The 21,352-nt window shown below is 48.1% G+C and overlaps 1 protein-coding gene across 1 annotated transcript in view; it reads left to right on the top strand.

Moving 5' to 3' along the window:
• Positions 1–6,949: 6,949 nt before the first annotated feature.
• LOC124018418 (general transcription factor 3C polypeptide 1-like) overlaps positions 6,950–21,352 on the top strand; it is a 137,570-nt gene continuing 123,167 nt past the window's right edge. Inside the window, exons 1-7 of the mRNA XM_046333728.1 lie at positions 6,950–7,414; positions 8,056–8,259; positions 9,423–9,599; positions 9,933–10,076; positions 11,884–11,980; positions 12,730–12,853; positions 21,120–21,299. Coding sequence (XP_046189684.1) covers positions 7,194–7,414; positions 8,056–8,259; positions 9,423–9,599; positions 9,933–10,076; positions 11,884–11,980; positions 12,730–12,853; positions 21,120–21,299 — 1,147 coding nt within the window. The 5' untranslated portion in view covers positions 6,950–7,193. The remainder of the gene's footprint in view (positions 7,415–8,055; positions 8,260–9,422; positions 9,600–9,932; positions 10,077–11,883; positions 11,981–12,729; positions 12,854–21,119; positions 21,300–21,352) is intronic.

Genomic DNA, 21,352 nt, shown 5'->3' with positions numbered 1-21,352 from the left:
GGAGCGGGAGGGGGGGTAAAGGAGGGGGGGGGTGAAGAGGAGGTGGAGAGAGTGCTTCTGGAAGAGGAGGAGGAGAGAGTGCTTCTGGAAGAGGAGGTGGAGAGAGTGCTTCTGGAAGAGGAGGTGGAGAGAGTGCTTCTGGAAGAGGAGGTGGAGAGAGTGCTTCTAGAAGAGGTGGAGAGAGTGCTTCTGGAAGAGGAGGTGGAGAGAGTGCTCCTGGAAGAGGAGGTGGAGAGAGTGCTCCTGGAAGAGGAGGTGGAGAGAGTGCTTCTGGAAGAGGAGGTGGAGAGAGTGCTCCTGGAAGAGGAGGTGGAGAGAGTGCTCCTGGAAGAGGAGGTGGAGAGAGTGCTCCTGGAAGAGGAGGTGGAGAGAGTGCTCCTGGAAGAGGAGGTGGAGAGAGTGCTCCTGGAAGAGGAGGTGGAGAGAGTGCTCCTGGAAGAGGAGGTGCGGGAGGGGGATAAAGGTGCGGGAGGGGGTGAAGAGGAGGAGCGGAGGGGGTGAAGAGGAGGTGGAGAGTGCTTTTGGAAGAGGAGGAGCGGGGAGGAGGGGGTAAAGGAGGAGGGGATGAAGAGGAGGTGGAGAGAGTGCTTTTGGAAGAGGAGGAGCGGGGGGGAGGATGAAGAGGAGGTGGCGAGAGTGCTTTTGGAAGAGGAGGAGCGGGTGGGGGTGTAAAGGAGGGGGGATGAGACAGAAGAATGGAATGGTACAGAATGTCACTGCCTCCTGGTTCCAGGGTAGAGGAACACGCTTTTGGAAAGGAGGAGGGGGGGATGAGACAGAAGGATGGAATGGTACAGAATGTCACTGCCTCCTGGTTCCAGGGTAGAAGAACACGCGTTTGGAAAGGAGGAGGGGGGGAGGGGAATGAGACAGAAGGATGGAATGGTACAGCTTTTGTGTTTCAAAATAAAAGCCCTACGGTCCCTGGTCACTATAGGGGATAGGCTGCTGTTTGGGACGTGAAACGATGAGGTGAGGATTTTCACCGTGGAGCGGGAGGCCTTCATCTCCTCAACACAATGACATCATTATGACATCAATCATTATGACATCATAAAGACCCTTCACGCTCCATCCCGTGATGTCAAAGCATTCTGTTCAAACAAACACGGTTGTATAAAACCTGTTCGCTGCAGCTGTATATTTTTTGATACAACGCTACGCCTACGGACATAAAAGGAGAAGTAGTCTGTTTACCTGTAGACGTTATTACTATTGTTTCTGGGTGGGTAATGTACAGGTACTAGTAGGTTTTAACACATGTACAGGCTGGGGGAAGAGTCCCAAATTGTACCCTATTCCCTTTCTAGTGCACTACTTTTAACCAGAGCCCTTTGGCTAATGGCACCCTATTCCCTTTCTAGTGCACTACTTTTTAACCAGAGCCCTTTGGCTAATGGCACCCTATTCCCTTTCTAGTGCACTACTTTTTAATCAGAGCCCTTTGGCTAATGGCACCCTATTCCCTTTCTAGTGCACTACTTTTAACCAGAGCCTATAGGGTAGGAGTCCACTCTAGGAAATTGGGTGCCTTTTGGAATGCCGCCAGTGTGTTTCTAAACCATCAAAGCTTGGCCGTGTTCCAAATTACACCCCATTTCCCCTGCTAGTGCACTACGTGGGGGGGAGAGGGGCGTTAGGGTGTGGTTTGGGACTCCTTGTGGTTTTATCTGTAAAGGTGTATATTTTAAAGCTAGATGGCTGAGTCCTGTGAGGGCTGTCATGTTGTTTTCCAGGCAGTCCAGACATCTTCTCCAGGAGACGTTTCATGTCTATTATCCTGTTCAACTGCCTCTGGCTGTTTGTCCCAAAGGGCACCCTATGTAGTGTGATATGTTTGAACAGGGTTCATAGCGTTCTGGTCAGAAGTAGTGTACTATATAGGGTATAGTGTACCCTTTGGGACATAGCTTCTTACTTATGTCCAGCCCTACATCCTAGGTTGAACCCTAACCCCCTACACTCTAGGTTGAACCCCCTAACCCCTACACTCTAGGTTGAACCCCCTACACTCTAGGTTGAACCCCCTACACTCTAGGTTGAACCCCCTACACTCTAGGTTGAAACCCCTACACTCTAGGTTGAAACCCCTACACTCTAGGTTGAACCCCCCTACACTCTAGGTTGAAACCCTAACCCCCTACACTCTAGGTTGAACCCCCTACACTCTAGGTTGAACCCCCTACACTCTAGGTTGAACCCCCTACACTCTAGGTTGAAACCCCCTACCCCCTACACTCTAGGTTGAAACCCCTACACTCTAGGTTGAAACCCCCTACACTCTAGGTTGAAACCCCCTACACTCTAGGTTGAAACCCCTACACTCTAGGTTGAAACCCCTACACTCTAGGTTGAAACCCCTACACTCTAGGTTGAAACCCCTACACCCTAGGTTGAAACCCCTACACCCTAGGTTGAAACCCCTACACCCTAGGTTGAACCCCCTACACCCTAGGTTGAACCCCCTACACTCTAGGTTGAACCCTAACCCCCTACACTCTAGGTTGAAACCCCTACACTCTAGGTTGAACCCCCTACACTCTAGGTTGAAACCCCTACACTCTAGGTTGAACCCTAACCCCCTACACTCTAGGTTGAACCCTAACCCCCTACACTCTAGGTTGAACCCTAACCCCCTACACCCTAGGTTGAACCCTAATCCCTACACCCTAGATTTGGAGTGGGGGCTAGGGATCTGTTTGGAATCTGTTTGGAATTTGAAAACTGTCTGTCAACTGTCTGTTGATTTGATTTGAGTACTGCAGCTCTCCCCAACTTCTCCCCTCAGACACCCAGGGCCTGTATCTGTTTCACATCAAAGCTGCTCCATAGCAGAGCACAGATCTGGGATCAGTTTACCCCTAACCCTGTGATGTGTCTCAAGTGACACCCTATTGCCTATATAGTGCACTACTTTTCACCAGGTTTCATAGGGCTGTGGTCAGAAGTAGTGTGTGATATAGGGAATAAGGTGTCACTCTCCGGAGAGGAAACTGTTTTAGGATCTGTTTTTTTTTTACTCCAAGGTTCCTGGACTGTGTGTGTGTGTTCTATGTACTAAGTTGTATTTCTACAATGAACTGATCTACGGTGCGTGGATCTATGTAAAGCCAAAGAACATTCGTAACCTGTCTGTGTCTGGACACTGTCTGTACATCTGTCTCTGTCTCTGTCCGTACAGTTAGTCACGTTGTGAAATATCTTGTTTTATTGTGTATCTATCTGTCTGTTTGGCAGAAATTAACTTAGTTATCCCAATGTCCCTCAATAGTCCAGTCTATAATGTGGAGTTAAATGTATTGGGTTTTAAATCAACTTCTGGAGGAACAGTGTCTGACTTGTACTCAGATCTGGTCGAAGAGGGTAAATACACAATAGGAATATTTCATCCCCAAAAAATCCAAGATGGTGACCCACTCTAAATCCAAGATGGTGACCCACTCTAAATCCAAGATGGTGACCCACTCTAAATCAAAGATGGTGACCCACTCTAAATCCAAGATGGTGACCCACTCTAAATCCAAGATGGTGACCCACTCTAAATCCAAGATGGTGACCCACTCTAAATCCATGATGGTGACCCACTCTAAATTCATGATGGTGACCCACTCTAAATTCAAGATGGTGACCCACTCTAAATTCAAGATGGTGACCCACTCTAAATTGGTGACCCACTAAATCTAAATCTAAATTCATGATGGTGACCCAAGATTCAAGATGGTGACCCACTCTAAATTCAAGATGGTGGTCCCACTATCTCCCCCTCTGAATTATAAAGTTTTAGATGAGAAAATGTTGTTTTTCTGTCCAATAAATCGGCAAGCATGTTCTCATTTTATATAAAATATATTTTACGATTATACGTTGGATTATACCTGATTTTAGTTGTAAACTACATTGCCCCTTCTGAATGGTATTTAATGCTGTGTTATTGGAAGTATTGGGGGGGGGTGTATCCTGGGTGTGTGCCTTTTAATCCCATCCTAACTTCAATCACTGATTGTCATAACCTGTCATTACATGCATTAGCCTCTAGGTGCTGTTGTTTTTTAAATCACTGTCATTTCGTTTATTATTTTCAACCAACAATTACGCTGTGTCGGTCTGGACGAGCTCTTCACTATGTAAATATGTACATTGTCATATTTCCTATGTTTTTAGTCGTCAACCCGCTGCCAGCCAGTCTCTGAGGTTTATAAACTACAGACGACACAGATTGCTGGATTCACTTGTACAGTTCTTTTTAAAAAGGTACTTCGTCAATAAATACATTGAATAAAACATGACCCCTGTCCTTGTTGATGGAGTCGTAGAGCATCATTCTGTTGTCGACGAGGGCCGTCGCTATGTTGTCGACGAGGGCCGTCGCTATGTTGTCGACGAGGGCCGTCGCTATGCCGTCGACGAGGGCCGTCGCTATGTCGTCGACGAGGGCCGTCGCTATGCCGTCGACGAGGGCCGTCGCTATGCCGTCGACGAGGGCCGTCAGGATTTATGTGAAAATGATCTATTTGACGCTCTAGAAAACCTAAACATTGACTGCTTCTGGCGAGTCACTTCTACCAATCTACACATGGAGTCTGCTAAAGGTATCAATTAGGGAAGATATATCTATACATGGAGTCTGCTAAAGGTATCAATTAGGGAAGATATATCTATACATGGTATCAATTAGGGAAGTCTGCTAAAGGTATCAATTAGGGAAGATATATCTATACATGGAGTCTGCTAAAGGTATCAATTAGGGAAGCACAATCTATACATGGAAGTCTGCTAAAGGTATCAATTAGGGAAGATATATCTATACATGGAGTCTGCTAAAGGTATCAATTAGGGAAGCGCGATCTATCGGTGAGCATATCGGAATCGGCCGGGATTGGCTAAAAATGGCAACATGGGCATCGGCCCGATGTCTAGTTTAATGCTGATGTGCAAAACCGATGTCAAAGCTGACGTGCCATTCTGATATAACGTAGGCAGATGATGTAATGACGCCACAAATTATAACGCTACACGTGCAACACAGCATTTCTAACCTGGCCCACAATGTCTGCTGTGGGTCGAGCAGTCAACAAGTCCAGCAGTACAACGCAGCATTCCTAACCTGGCCCACAATGTCTGCTGTGGATCGAGCAGTCAAGTCCAGCAGTGCAACGCAGCATTCCTAACCTGGCCCACAATGTCTGCTGTGGATCGAGCAGTCAACAAATCCAGCAGTACAACGCAGCATTCCTAACCTGGCCCACAATGTCTGCTGTGGATCGAGCAGTCAACAAGTCCAGCAGTACAACGCAGCATTCCTAACCTGGCCCACAATGTCTGCTGTGGATCGAGCAGTCAACAAGTCCAGCAGTACAACGCAGCATTCCTAACCTGGCCCACAATGTCTGCTGTGCATCGAGCAGTCAACAAGTCCAGCAGTCATTTGCAAAAAGTTAGAACATTTCAGTGAGACAACTCAGTACAAAGACTAAATCCATTAACGCCAAGATAATAGAATTCATTCCACTTGACAGTCAACCGTTCTCTGTCGTGGATGATGTTGGCATTCCTAACCTGGCAATGACTGGTCGAGCAGCACAAGTCCAGCAGAGCCCCAGTACCAAGTAGGCACTATTTTTTCCAGATGTTGCCCTTCTGGAGTTACACAGTCAACAATTGTTGAAATGCACATCCATGAGCTACTTGCTACGGGCTTCACTGCTATTAGCTTCACGACTGACATTTGGACCAGCGATTCATCCCCATGAGCATGCTGAGTCTGACAGCACAGAGGGTCGACGAGGATTTCCTACTGAGGAAAGACATATTGCTCAAGAATGTGCTGGTTCTCATACCGCTGCTGCCATTTCAATGGCATTTGAGAACATGAACATGAACACCCTCCTAGCGCCATTCAAACTACTGACTGGAGAAATAAGCTCATCACCTGCGTCTGCAGCAGACGTGATACCCTCTGCCATGGCATTGAAGCGCCTGCTCAACAACTGCCGACACAGACCTTGGGGTTAACATGCTGGAAAAGTACTCTAGTAGAGGCTGTGAACAAGCGATTCGGTGGCATTCTCTCTGAGCCTCTTTACTGTGTTGCCACCATGCTCCATGCTAGGTACAAGTACAAGACCTGAGCCTCTTTACTGTGTTGCTACCATGCTCTTCTTTAACAGGCATTCTCTCTGAGCCTCTTTACTGTGTTGCCACCATGCTCAATGCTAGGTACTTCGATGCAGACAGGAAACTGTGTTGCCAGGGTTTACGTGAAATGTTACATACACAGCTGAATAACATGAAACAGACACAGTGACATGATGAAATCCTGGTTGAGAATGAAATGACTGAACAAAACAGCACAGCAAGTAAGTGAAAGAAATAGGTTTTGATAATGTTTTACTGGTAATGGGGACATGTTTAAATGCCCCCCCAAAAAAAACTTTTTGCTGTGTGTAAACTATTTAACTACTAGAATGCTGAAAAGGCCACTAACATTTTTTTATATCGGTATCGGGTTTTTGGCAAGGAAAATATATATCAGTATCGGCCATTTCAAAATGTAATATCGGTGCATCCCTACTACCAATCTATACATAGTCTGCAAAAGGTACCAATCTAGGGCCCTATTCCTAGGGACAGTTCCTATTGAACATGCTTTTATGTCCACGACTTAAAATCCCGTAATGTATACAGGCAATCCTCATATTTGTTCCATTCACTTATAGGACAGTCCCGAGCTATTCCGCAACATATTGTAACGACCCTTTAATATCAGGAGTTGGATGCAATAACGTTTGTTGATTTCAGTTTATTGCCCTCAATGAATTGTTGTGACGATGACTATACAGTTTCCGTTTTGATGTTTACAGGTAAATGTGAGTAGGACGCCATCTTGTGGAACAACGGGAAATGTCCTCCAGGAAACGGTTTGAGTGACGCGGAATGACGTACAACACAAGGTCAAAGTTTACACGTGCAACGTCACGATAGGAACACAGTTGGAACGTCAGCTTCCAAAGAAAACATACATTTCTGCGTAAAATGTGCTTGATTTCACGTTTAATTCAGCGGTTTTAATTCAACGGGATACAATGCAGATGCTTTGAATGCATATCGAGCCGTACAGTAGTAGTTGGTCATGTTTTAAACTTTGAGTTACGAGTTTGCAGCGGAGCTAGTGAACTAACGTTAGTTTGCGAGACATGGATCCGCTTGACATAGTAATGGACGAAGTGGCGTTGGAGGGACTGGACGGGGTTACCATCCTCTCTCTGTGGATTCGGTTGGAAAAGAGGAACCCCGTTTTCCCACGGAATCTAGACCCGTGTACTAAAGAGTTCATTTGGAAATCCTTGGTCTCGAACCGTGAAGTCGACTTCTTCGAGCTGCCGCAAGAGAGAGCGGACGTCGTGCTCGTCGACCGGTAGGTTGGAGTTGTCTTACGCGTCGATCACACGTACAGTGTCGGTACGAAAAAATGGGACGGAGCATCATCTGGATATGTGTGCAACAAAAGTTCAACATTTACCTAATGCTGCCATTTCTGTCAAGCCGTCTACGCGTACAGTTTGACGGACACTTTAGATAAATCCAACGTACGTACCACACATAACGCACTGCAACGCAATGTTGCAAGGCAAACGCAGCGTTACATTGGAATGAATGTACGTCTTCTGGTCGACCAAAATGCATTGACACTGTCGGCGTGATCGAGCCGTCACTTGTCTAGCTACGTTCAAAACAAATGAGAAATTGGAGAGAACTAGCTCCAACTACAAAAATGTGTTTTGAACTTGGATTTCCCAGTTCCCAACATCAGTCCTGCTATACATTTTCCCCATGTCGTACATCTGTAGCGTTATGGCATTGTTTGATAGCCTATGAATTTGAAACAAAATATCTAACTAGCTAGTAAAATCATTCAGTTAGTAGTGTCACCAAAGCTGACACTACTAACTAGTTAACTAACCTTGATGGCTGAATATCTAGTGCCAAATGTTCAATTAGCTGCGTGCAAGTTGCCAACGCCACTGTCCCTCTCCATGCCGTATGTCTGTTCTTCAGATTTGCAGACATAGATCCAGACACAGGGATTCAGGAAGCATCCCATTGGGACAGAGTGGACTCCTACCCTGTCCAGATCTTATTGGAGGATAAGAGTGGAATCCAGGGCTCGTGTGTCTTCTTCAAGGAGAGGAGAAACGTCACCCCAATCATCCGCACCACCAACCTGACGCCATGTGTAACGTTAGAGGACGCCTTCAAAAGGTGTGTGTGTGTGTGTGTGTGTGTGTGTGTGTGTGTGTGTGTGTGTGTGTGTGTGTGTGTGTGTGTGTGTGTGTGTGTGTGTGTGTGTGTGTGTGTGTGTGTGTGTGTGTGTGTGTGTGTGTGTGTGTGTGTGAATTGAAGATGGGGCGGCAGGGTGGCCTAGTGGTTAGAGCGTTGGACTAGTAACCGGAATGTTGCAAGTTCAAACCCCCGAGCTGACAAGGTACATCTGTCGTTCTGCCCCTGAACAGGCAGTTAACCCACTGTTCCCAGGCCGTCATTGAAAATAAGAATTTGTTCCTAACTGACTTGCCTAGTTAAATAAAGGTAAAATAAAAAAGATATCTCTAACACATTCATATCCAGCTGGTCCCAATTCCTCCACCTCTCCTTGGCTGTTACTCAGGCTGTTATGTTTCGGCTGTAATCAAGAAGTTTGATCTTAACAAGTTAGCAAACGCATAGCTGGATCCCTGAGCTGGATCTAATTTGACACTTATATAGTTATACTTCGTTATCGTTATAAGCCGTGGCGGAGCATGCGAGGCGAAATTGAAAATCATACCATCGGTGTTTCGAAATGCCCCGGTATGCTATATAAACGGTATATCGCCCACTTCAATGTTTGTAGATCTGTAAGGTGGAAGCAATAAACTGGTGCACGTTGGTGTTGTAAACGGTGGTGTTGTAAACGGTGGTGTTGTAAACGGTGGTGTTGTAAACGGTGTTGTTGTAAACGGTGGTGTTGTAAACGGTGGTGTTGTAAACGGTGGTGTTGTAAACGGTGGTGCACGTTGGTGTTGTACGTTGGTTTATGTTTCAGCGTCAGAAATAGAAATGACTTCTATTTTAGCGCTTGGCCACGCAGACGCTGGTTGGTGTGCGAGCAGCGCGGGTGCAATAATTGAATAACGTGTTTAAATGTATTTTGCGACGTGAGCTGTGTGGTCAGCATGTTTCATCAAGGGTTTAGGGCCAAGGGGAGTGATATGGGACCGGCTGGTAACATTACATTAGCTGGCCCGACTACAGAAAGTCATAGACCCAACTGATAACCTCTCCTCCAGGTAGAATCAATCCACAACTTGTCATCAACTAGTCAGGTAGATACTCAGAATGGTCCTAAAACAACCCCTAACCCATGATGACCTCTCCTCCTCCAGGTGGAGGAGGAAGCTGGTAATGGTGGCCTCCCAGAGGTTAAGGTTCAGGGTGTTAATAGGTGACGGAGGAGACCCGGACTTGAAGCTGACTGACCACTCATACTGTATCCTGGAGAGGGTGGGGAGGGCCCGCTGGCAGGGAGAGCTACAGAGAGACCTGCACTCCTGCTCATTCAAGTAAGAAAACACATCTCTACCTCTTTTGCTATTCCTGCTCATTCAAGTAGGAAAACACATCTCTACCTCTTTAGCTACTGAGAGACCTGCACTCCTTCTCATTCAAGTAGGAAAACACATTGCTACCTCTTTAGCTACTGAGAGACCTGTACTCCTGCTCATTCAAGTAGCTGGCTTGACAGGAAAACCACAGTGATCTCCTCTACCTCTTTAGTGTTTATGTACCAGCATGCTCTCTGTCACTTTCTCATCTCTGCAAAGTTGCTGGAATACCACTTATTGTCTGTTTTGATTGGTCACACTATGTAATAAGCTGTGTTGTGATTGGTGCAGGACGGACGCGAGGAAGATGCACTACTTGAGGAAGTCTCTGACACAGAATGATCTGATCACCATGCAGTCTCATGTCCTCAGACTGGCCAGCGGAGCACAGCAACACTCCATACTGCTCCTGCTCAAACGCTTCCACGTAGACCGGTCAGTACACACTCTCTAACCTGATTCAGTTCTAAACCTGATTCACTCTCTAACCTGTTTCAGTTCTAAACCTGATTCACTCTCTAACCTGTTTCAGTCTAAACCTGATTCACTCTCTAACCTGTTTCAGTTCTAAACCTGATTCACTCTCTAACCTGTTTCAGTTCTAAACCTGATTCACTCTCTAACCTGATTCAGTTCTAAACCTGATTCACTCTCTAACCTGATTCAATTCTAAACTTGATTCACTCTCTAACCTGATTAAATTCTAAACCTGATTCACTCTCTAACCTGATTCAATTCTAAACCTGATTCACTCTCTAACCTGATTCAATTCTAAACCTGATTCACTCTCTAACCTGATTCAATTCTAAACCTGATTCACTCTCTAACCTGATTCAATTCTAAACCTGATTCACTCTCTAACTTGATTCAATTCTAAACCTGATTCAGTCTCTAACCTGATTCAATTCTAAACTTGATGCACTCTCTAACCTGTTTCAATTCTAAACCTGATTCAATTCAAGGGCTTTATTGGCATGGAAAACATATGTTTACATTTCCAAAGCAAGTGAAGTAGATCATTTTTATTGTTTATTTCACTTTTGTTTATTAACTGTAAACATTACACTCACAGAAGTTGTAATGATGTACAAATGGTTAAAGTACAATAGGGAAAATAAATAAACATAAATATGGATTGTATTTACTAGAGGTTGACCGATTTATGATTTTTCAACGCCGATACGAGGAGGGCGTGTTTGAAAAGTTTTATAGCCCATGTCCCTTCACATTGAGCAGAGCCCTATCTTATGAAAACCCAAATCTCACATTTTAGAAGCTAAAATCACATTTCATCCCATCACAAATAATTTCATATTCAAACATTTAAATTGAACAACAATTCCATGTGAATCTGATAACTCTGATGTGTAGACTTTCCACTGTATAGTTTATGTCATCTTATCATTGATGACAATGTCTCAGATGACAACCAAACTGACATCATATTCATTAAGTACCACCACATATGTTCCATTGGTCGGATTACCAGAATATAGTTCATTTCCCCCCACCTTCTGATGTTCCCAGAATCTCTATGTTAACCAAGGGTTGTGCAAATGTAACCTCAGTAGGGTGGAGAGAGGAAAAAGGGGGGAAGAGGTATTTATGACTCTCATAAACCTACCCCCCAGGCCAACGTCATGACACCGATTAATAAGAAATAATTAGTAAGAAATTTTAGGTTGTAGTTATTATAGGAATTATAGGACTATTTCTCTCTCTACGATTTGTATTTCATATACCTTTGAATATTGGATGTTCTTATAGGCACTTTAGTATTGCCTGTGTAATCAACTAGTCAGGTAGAAACTAAGAATGGTCCTATAGGAATATAGGAGTTTATCAAAATTTGGTTTGTTTTTGAATTCTTTGTGGGTCTGTGTAATCTGAGGGAAATATGTCTCTCTAATATGGTCATACATTGGACAGGTTAGGAAGTGCATCTCAGTTTCCACCTCATTTTGTGGGCAGTGAGCACATAGCCTGTCTTCTCTTGATAGCCATGTCTGCCTACGGCGGCCTTTCTCAATAGCAAGGCTATGCTCACTGAGTCTGTACATAGTCAAAGCTTTCCTTAATTTTGGGTCAGTCACAGTGGTCAGGTATTCTGCCACGGTGTATTCTCTGTTTAGAGCCAAATCGCATTCTAGTTTGCTCTGTTTTTTTGTTAATTCTTTCCAATGTGTCAAGTAATTATCTTTTTGTTTTCTCATGATTTGGTTGGGTCTCTCTCTCTCTCCAGGCGTAGTAAGTATGATATCCTGATGGAGTTGACCTCTAACCTCCTGTCAGAGGCGCCCAACCACACAGCCTCCATGATCACACTACGAGACCAACTGGTGAGACCTCTGTGTTCCAGTTAACATTGCATCGTTGAGCGGACCTTGTATGCATGTGTACCAGGACATGCAGTGTGTGGTTAGAGAGTGTGTATCAGGACAGTGTGTGGTTAGAGAGTGTGTATCAGGACAGTGTGAGGTTAGAGAGTGTGTATCAGGACAGTGTGTGGTTAGAGAGTGTGTATCAGGACAGTGTGAGGTTAGAGAGTGTGTATCAGGACAGTGTGTGGTTAGAGAGTGTGTATCAGGACAGTGTGTGGTTAGAGAGTGTGTATCAGGACAGTGTGAGGTTAGAGAGTGTGTATCAGGACAGTGTGTATCAGGACAGTGTGTATCAGGACAGTGTGTATCAGGACAGTGTGTATCAGGACAGTGTGTATCAGGACAGTGTGTATCAGGACAGTGTGTATCAGGACAGTGTGTATCAGGACAGTGTGTATCAGGACAGTGTGAGGTTAGACAGTGTGTATCAGGACAGTGTGTGGTTAGAGAGTGTGTATCAGGACAGTGTGAGGTTAGAGAGTGTGTATCAGGACAGTGTCAGGTTAGACAGTGTGTATCAGGACAGTGTGTGGTTAGAGAGTGTGTATCAGGACAGTGTGTATCAGGACAGTGTGAGGTTAGACAGTGTGTATCAGGACAGTGTGTATCAGGACAGTGTGTATCAGGACAGTGTGTATCAGGACAGTGTGAGGTTAGAGAGTGTGTATCAGGACAGTGTGTATCAGCAGTGTGTTTTCTCTCGGCAGAGTATCAGTGAGAGGACCTTCAAGCGTATGTATCAGTACATGCAAGCAGCCAAACTGGTCCAAGTGGTCATTAAACCAGTTGAACACCTCAACCCGACAGTAGGCCCCTGTGATACCAGGAGAGGTATGTACCCTACACACTACCTCACTACCTCAACCCTACAGTAGGCCCCTGTGATACCAGGGGAGGTATGTACCTTACACACTACCTCACTACCTCAACCCGACAGCAGGCCCCTGTGATACCAGGAGAGGTATGTACCCTACACACTACCTCACTACCTCAACCCTACAGTAGGCCCCTGTGATACCAGGAGAGGTATGTACCCGACACACTACCTCACTACCTTAACCCGACAGTAGGCCCCTGTGATACCAGGAGAGGTATGTACCCGACACACTACCTCACTACCTTAACCCGACAGTAGGCCAGGAGATACCAGGAGAGTTCTGGTTCTCCTGGACACTAGTCTGATGTCTGGTTCTCCTGGACACTAGTCTGACGGCTGGTTCTCCTAGACGCTAGTCTGACGGCTGGTTCTCCTAGACACTAGTCTGACACTAGTCTGGTTCTCCTAGACACTAGTCTGGTGGTTCTCCTGGACGCTAGTCTGACGGCTGGTTCTCCTGGACGCTAGTCTGACGGCTGGTTCTCCTGGATGCTAGTCTGACGGCTGGTTCTCCTGGACGTTCTGACGGCTGGTTCTACTAGACGCTAGTCTGACGGCTGGTTCTCCTAGACGCTAGTCTGGTTCTACTAGACGCTAGTCTGACGGCTGGTTCTCCTAGACGCTAGTCTGACGGCTGGTTCTCCTAGACGCTAGTCTGACGGCTGGTTCTCCTAGACGCTGGTTCTCCTAGACACTAGTCTGGTTCTCCTAGACGCTAGTCTGACGGCTGGTTCTCTAGACACTAGTCTGGTTCTCCTAGACACTAGTCTGACGGCTGGTTCTCCTAGACACTAGTCTGGTTCTCCTAGACACTAGTCTGACGGCTGGTTCTCTAGACACTAGTCTGGTTCTCCTAGACACTAGTCTGACGGCTGGTTCTCCTAGACACTAGTCTGGTTCTCCTAGACACTAGTCTGACGGCTGGTTCTCCTAGACACTAGTCTGACTAGGTCTGGTTCTCCTAGACACTAGTCTCTGGTTCTCCTAGACGCTAGTCTGGTTCTCTAGACACTAGTCTGACGGCTGGTTCTCCTAGACGCTAGTCTGACGGCTGGTTCTCCTAGACGCTAGTCTGACGGCTGGTTCTCCTAGACACTAGTCTGACGGCTGGTTCTCCTAGACACTAGTCTGACGGCTGGTTCTCCTAGACACTAGTCTGACGGCTGGTTCTCCTAGACACTAGTCTGACGGCTGGTTCTCCTAGACACTAGTCTGACGGCTGGTTCTCCTGGACACTAGTCTGACGGCTGGTTCTCCTAGACACTAGTCTGACGGCTGGTTCTCCTAGACACTAGTCTGACGGCTGGTTCTCCTAGACACTAGTCTGGTTCTCCTAGACACTACTGAGGCTGGTTCTCCTAGACACTAGTCTGTTCTCTGGTAGTCTGGTTCTCCTAGACACTAGTCTGACGGCTGGTTCTCCTAGACACTAGTCTGACGGCTGGTTCTCCTAGACACTAGTCTGGTTCTCCTAGACACTAGTCTGGTTCTCCTAGACACTAGTCTGGTTCTCCTAGACACGCTAGTCTGGTTCTCCTGGACGCTAGTTCTCTGACGCTAGTCTGGTTCTCCTAGACACTAGTCTGACGGCTGGTTCTCCTAGACACTAGTCTGACGGCTGGTTCTCCTAGACACTGTCTGGTTCTCCTAGACACTAGTCTGACGGCTGGTTCTCCTAGACACTAGTCTGACGGCTGGTTCTCCCTAGTCTGGTTCTCCTAGACACTAGTCTGACGGCTGGTTCTCCTAGACACTAGTCTGACGGCTGGTTCTCCTAGACACTAGTCTGGTTCTCCTAGACACTAGTCTGACGGCTGGTTCTCCTAGACACTAGTAGTCTGACACTAGTCTGGTTCTCCTAGACACTAGTCTGACGGCTGGTTCTCCTAGACACTAGTCTGACGGCTGGTTCTCCTAGACTAGTCTAGTCTGGTTCTCCTAGACACTAGTCTGACGGCTGGTTCTCCTAGACACTAGTCTGACGGCTGGTTCTCCTAGACACTAGTCTGGTTCTCCTGGACACTGACGGCTGGTTCTCCTAGACACTAGTCTGACGGCTGGTTCTCCTAGACACTAGTCTGACACTAGTCTGGTTCTCCTAGACACTAGTCTGACGGCTGGTTCTCCTAGACACTAGTCTGACGGCTGGTTCTCCTAGACACTAGTCTGGTTCTCCTAGACACTAGTCTGACGGCTGGTTCTCCTAGACACTAGTCTGACGGCTGGTTCTCCTAGACACTAGTCTAGACACTAGTCTGGTTCTCCTAGACACTAGTCTGACGGCTGGTTCTCCTAGACACTAGTCTGACGGCTGGTTCTCCTAGACACTAGTCTGGTTCTCCTAGACGCTAGTCTGACGGCTGGTTCTCCTAGACACTAGTCTGACGGCTGGTTCTCCTAGTCTGGGACTAGTCTACGGCTGGTTCTCCTAGACACTAGTCTGACGGCTGGTTCTCCTGGACACTAGTCTGACGGCTGGTTCTCCTAGACGCTAGTCTGGTTCTCCTAGACACTAGTCTGGTTCTCCTAGACACTAGTCTGGTTCTCTAGACACTAGTCTGACGGCTGGTTCTCCTGACACTAGTCTGGTTCTCCTAGACACTAGTCTGGTTCTCCTAGACACTAGTCTGACGGCTGGTTCTCCTGGACACTAGTCTGGTTCTCCTAGACGCTAGTCTGACGGCTGGTTCTCCTAGACACTAGTCTGACGGCTGGTTCTCCTAGACACTAGTCTGGTTCTCCTAGACACTAGTCTGACGGCTGGTTCTCCTGGACACTAGTCTGACGGCTGGTTCTCCTAGACACTAGTCTGGTTCTCCTAGACACTAGTCTGGTTCTCCTAGACACTAGTCTGACGGCTGGTTCTCCTAGACACTAGTCTGACGGCTGGTTCTCCTGGACACTAGTCTGACGGCTGGTTCTCCTGGACACTAGTCTGACGGCTGGTTCTCCTAGACACTAGTCTGACGGCTGGTTCTCCTAGACACTAGTCTGGTTCTCCTGGACACTAGTCTGACGGCTGGTTCTCCTAGACACTAGTCTCTGGTTCTCCTGGACACTAGTCTGACGGCTGGTTCTCCTAGACACTAGTCTGAGTCTGGCTGGTTCTCCTAGACACTAGTCTGACGGCTGGTTCTCCTAGACACTAGTCTGGTTCTCCTAGACACTAGTCTGGTTCTCTAGACACTAGTCTGGTTCTAGACCCTAGACACTAGTCTGACGGCTGGTTCTCCTAGACACTAGTCTGACGGCTGGTTCTCCTGGACACTAGTCTGACGGCTGGTTCTCCTAGACACTAGTCTGACGGCTGGTTCTCCTAGACACTAGTCTGACGGCTGGTTCTCCTAGACACTAGTCTGACGGCTGGTTCTCCTAGACACTAGTCTGGTTCTCCTAGACGCTAGTCTGATGGCTGGTTCTCCTAGACACTAGTCTGACGGCTGGTTCTCCTGGACTAGTCTAGTCTGGTTCTCCTAGACTAGCTAGTCTGACGGCTGGTTCTCCTAGACACTAGTTCTCCTAGACACTAGTCTGACGGCTGGTTCTCCTAGACACTAGTCTGACGGCTGGTTCTCCTAGACACTAGTCTGGTTCTCCTAGACACTAGTCTGACGGCTGGTTCTCCTAGACACTAGTCTGACGGCTGGTTCTCCTAGACACTAGTCTCTGGTTCTCCTAGACACTAGTCTGGTTCTCCTAGACACTAGTCTGACGGCTGGTTCTCCTAGACACTAGTCTGACGGCTGGTTCTCCTAGACACTAGTCTGACGGCTGGTTCTCCTAGACACTAGTCTGGTTCTCCTAGACACTAGTCTGACGGCTGGTTCTCCTAGACACTAGTCTGACGGCTGGTTCTCCTAGACACTAGTCTGACGGCTGGTTCTCCTAGACACTAGTCTGGTTCTCCTAGACACTAGTCTGACGGCTGGTTCTCCTGGACACTAGTCTGACGGCTGGTTCTCCTAGACACTAGTCTGGTTCTCCTAGACTAGTCTGGTTCTCCTAGTCTGACGGCTGGTTCTCCTAGACACTAGTCTGACGGCTGGTTCTCCTAGACACTAGTCTCTGGTTCTCCTAGACACTAGTCTGACGGCTGGTTCTCCTAGACACTAGTCTGACGGCTGGTTCTCCTAGACACTAGTCTGACGGCTGGTTCTCCTAGACACTAGTCTGACGGCTGGTTCTCCTGGACACTAGTCTGACGGCTGGTTCTCCTAGACACTAGTCTGGTTCTCCTAGACACTAGTCTGACGGCTGGTTCTCCTAGACACTAGTCTGACGGCTGGTTCTCCTAGACACTAGTCTGGTTCTCCTAGACACTAGTCTGGTTCTCCTAGACACTAGTCTGGTTCTGGTTCTCCTAGACACTAGTCTAGTTCTCCTGACGGCTGGTTCTCCTAGACGCTAGTCTGACGGCTGGTTCTCCTAGACACTAGTCTGGTTCTCTAGACACTAGTCTGGTTCTCCTAGACACCTAGACACTAGTCTGACGGCTGGTTCTCCTGACACTAGTCTCTGGTTCTCCTAGACACTAGTCTGGTTCTCCTAGACACTAGTCTGACGGCTGGTTCTCCTAGACACTAGTCTGGTTCTCCTAGACGCTAGTCTGACGGCTGGTTCTCCTGCTAGTCTCTGGTTCTCCTGGACACTAGTCTGACGGCTGGTTCTCCTGGTTCTCCTAGACACTAGTCTCTGGTTCTCCTAGACACTAGTCTGACGGCTGGTTCTCCTAGACACTAGTCTGACTAGGCTGGTTCTCCTAGACAGTCTGGTTCTCCTAGACACTAGTCTCTGGTTCTCCTAGACACTAGTCTGACGGCTGGTTCTCCTAGACACTAGTCTGACGGCTGGTTCTCCTGGACACTAGTCTGACGGCTGGTTCTCCTAGACACTAGTCTGACGGCTGGTTCTCCTAGACACTAGTCTGACGGCTGGTTCTCCTAGACACTAGTCTGACGGCTGGTTCTCCTAGACACTAGTCTGACGGCTGGTTCTCCTAGACACTAGTCTGACGGCTGGTTCTCCTGGACACTAGTCTAGTCTTCTCTGGACACTAGTCTGACGGCTGGTTCTCCTAGACACTAGTCTGACGGCTGGTTCTCCTAGACACTAGTCTGGTTCTCCTAGACACTAGTCTGGTTCTCCTAGACACTAGTCTGGTTCTACTAGACACTAGTCTGACGGCTGGTTCTCCTAGACGCTAGTCTGACGGCTGGTTCTCCTGGACACTAGTCTGACTGGTTCTCCTAGCTGGTTCTCCTAGACACTAGTCTGACGGCTGGTTCTCCTAGACACTAGTCTGACGGCTGGTTCTCCTAGACGCTAGTCTGACGGCTGGTTCTCCTAGACGCTAGTCTGACGGCTGGTTCTCCTGACACTAGTCTCTGGTTCTCCTAGACGCTAGTCTGTGGCTGGTTCTCCTAGACACTAGTCTGACGGCTGGTTCTCTGACACTAGTCTGGTTCTCCTAGACACTAGTCTGACGGCTGGTTCTCCTAGACACTAGTCTGACGGCTGGTTCTCCAGACACTAGTCTCTGGTTCTCCTAGACGCTAGTCTGACGGCTGGTTCTCCTAGACACTAGTCTGACGGCTGGTTCTCCTAGACACTAGTCTGAGTTCTCCTAGACACTAGTCTGCTGGTTCTCCTAGACACTAGTCTGACGGCTGGTTCTCCTAGACACTAGTCTGACGGCTGGTTCTCCTAGACACTAGTCTGACGGCTGGTTCTCCTAGACACTAGTCTGACGGCTGGTTCTCCTAGACACTAGTCTGACGGCTGGTTCTCCTAGACACTAGTCTGACGGCTGGTTCTCCTAGACACTAGTCTGACGGCTGGTTCTCCTAGACACTAGTCTGACGGCTGGTTCTCCTAGACACTAGTCTGACGGCTGGTTCTCCTAGACACTAGTCTGACGGCTGGTTCTCCTAGACGCTAGTCTGGTTCTCCTAGACACTAGTCTGACGGCTGGTTCTCCTAGACACTAGTCTGGTTCTCCTAGACGCTAGTCTGACGGCTGGTTCTCCTAGACGCTAGTCTGACGGCTGGTTCTCCTGGACACTAGTCTGACGGCTGGTTCTCCTAGACGCTAGTCTGGTTCTCCTAGACACTAGTCTGGTTCTCCTAGACACTAGTCTGGTTCTCCTAGACACTAGTCTGACGGCTGGTTCTCCTTGACACTAGTCTGGTTCTCCTAGACACTAGTCTGGTTCTCCTAGACACTAGTCTGACGGCTGGTTCTCCTGGACACTAGTCTGGTTCTCCTAGACGCTAGTCTGACGGCTGGTTCTCCTGGACACTAGTCTGACGGCTGGTTCTCCTAGACACTAGTCTGGTTCTCCTAGACACTAGTCTGACGGCTGGTTCTCTGGACACTAGTCTGACGGCTGGTTCTCCTAGACGACACTAGTCTGGTTCTCCTAGACACTAGTCTGGTTCTCCTAGACACTAGTCTGACGGCTGGTTCTCCTAGACACTAGTCTGACGGCTGGTTCTCCTGGACACTAGTCTGACGGCTGGTTCTCCTGGACACTAGTCTGACTAGCTGGTTCTCCTAGACACTAGTCTGACGGCTGGTTCTCCTGGACACTAGTCTGACGGCTGGTTCTCCTAGACACTAGTCTGACGACTGGTTCTCCTAGACACTAGTCTGACGACTGGTTCTCCTGGACACTAGTCTGACGGCTGGTTCTCCTAGACACTAGTCTGGTTCTCCTGGACACTAGTCTGACGGCTGGTTCTCCTAGACACTAGTCTGACGGCTGGTTCTCCTAGACACTAGTCTGGTTCTCCTAGACACTAGTCTGGTTCTCCTAGACACTAGTCTGGTTCTACTAGACACTAGTCTGACGGCTGGTTCTCCTAGTCTGACTGGCTAGTCTGACGGCTGGTTCTCCTGGACACTAGTCTGACGGCTGGTTCTCCTAGACACTAGTCTGACGGCTGGTTCTCCTAGACACTAGTCTGACGGCTGGTTCTCCTAGACGCTAGTCTGACGGCTGGTTCTCCTAGACGCTAGTCTGACGGCTGGTTCTCCTAGACGCTAGTCTGATGGCTGGTTCGCCTAGACACTAGTCTGACGGCTGGTTCTCCTAGACGCTAGTCTGGTTCTCCTAGACGCTAGTCTGACGGCTGGTTCTCCTAGTCTGACGGCTAGTTCTCTAGACACTAGTCGGCTGGTTCTCCTAGACGCTAGTCTGACGGCTGGTTCTCCTAGACGCTAGTCTGACGGCTGGTTAGACACTAGCCTAGACACTAGTCTGACGGCTGGTTCTCCTAGACGCTAGTCTGGTTCTCCTAGACACTAGTCTGACGGCTGGTTCTCCTAGACACTAGTCTGACGGCTGGTTCTCCTAGACACTAGTCTGACGGCTGGTTCTCCTAGACACTAGTCTGACGGCTGGTTCTCCTAGACACTAGTCTGACGGCTGGTTCTCCTAGACACTAGTCTGACGGCTGGTTCTCCTAGACACTAGTCTGACGGCTGGTTCTCCTAGACACTAGTCTGACGGCTGGTTCTCCTAGACACTAGTCTGACGGCTGGTTCTCCTAGACACTAGTCTGACGGCTGGTTCTCCTAGACACTAGTCTGACGGCTGGTTCTCCTAGACACTAGTCTGACGGCTGGTTCTCCTAGACACTAGTCTGACGGCTGGTTCTCCTAGACGCTAGTCTGACGTCTGGTTCTCCTAGACACTAGTCTGACGGCTGGTTCTCCTAGACACTAGTCTGACGGCTGGTTCTCCTAGACACTAGTCTGACGGCTGGTTCTCCTAGACACTAGTCTGACGGCTGGTTCTCCTAGACACTAGTCTGACGGCTGGTTCTCCTAGACACTAGTCTGACGGCTGGTTCTCCTAGACACTAGTCTGACGGCTGGTTCTCCTAGACACTAGTCTGACGGCTGGTTCTCCTAGACACTAGTCTGACGGCTGGTTCTCCTAGACACTAGTCTGACGGCTGGTCTGACACTAGCTGGTTCTCCTAGACACTAGTCTGACGGCTGGTTCTCCTGGACACTAGTCTGGTTCTCCTGGACACTAGTCTGACGGCTGGTTCTCCTGGACACTAGTCTGACGGCTGGTTCTCCTGATGCCCTTTGTTTTGTCTGGTTCCCTGTTTCTTCCTCACTCACTCCCCTTCCTTACTCTCCTTGTCCTCACTGGGGCCACCTTGTTCCCTAACCCCTTGTTCCCTAACCCCTTGTTTCCTTTCCTCTAGGCACCAAGGTGGTGGCTCGCTGTCTGAAGCTAATCAAACCCTATGTGAGGAAGGAGTTGGTCGAGGCTGAGGATGATGATGATAACGACGATGATGATGGGGGAGGAGCAAATAGGAAGACCGTCCCCACAGAGGGGCGGATCATGGAGAGAGACTTACTCTCACAGGCCTATGGGATCAGTACGTTCTGGTTTGCTCTTTTCTTATTGGCCAAAATATTGATGTAGAAATAG

This window comes from Oncorhynchus gorbuscha, unplaced genomic scaffold (assembly GCF_021184085.1).
Source record: "Oncorhynchus gorbuscha isolate QuinsamMale2020 ecotype Even-year unplaced genomic scaffold, OgorEven_v1.0 Un_scaffold_505, whole genome shotgun sequence".
Taxonomy (NCBI): Eukaryota; Metazoa; Chordata; class Actinopteri; order Salmoniformes; family Salmonidae; genus Oncorhynchus; species Oncorhynchus gorbuscha.
This window is presented reverse-complemented; position numbering and strand designations above follow the sequence as displayed.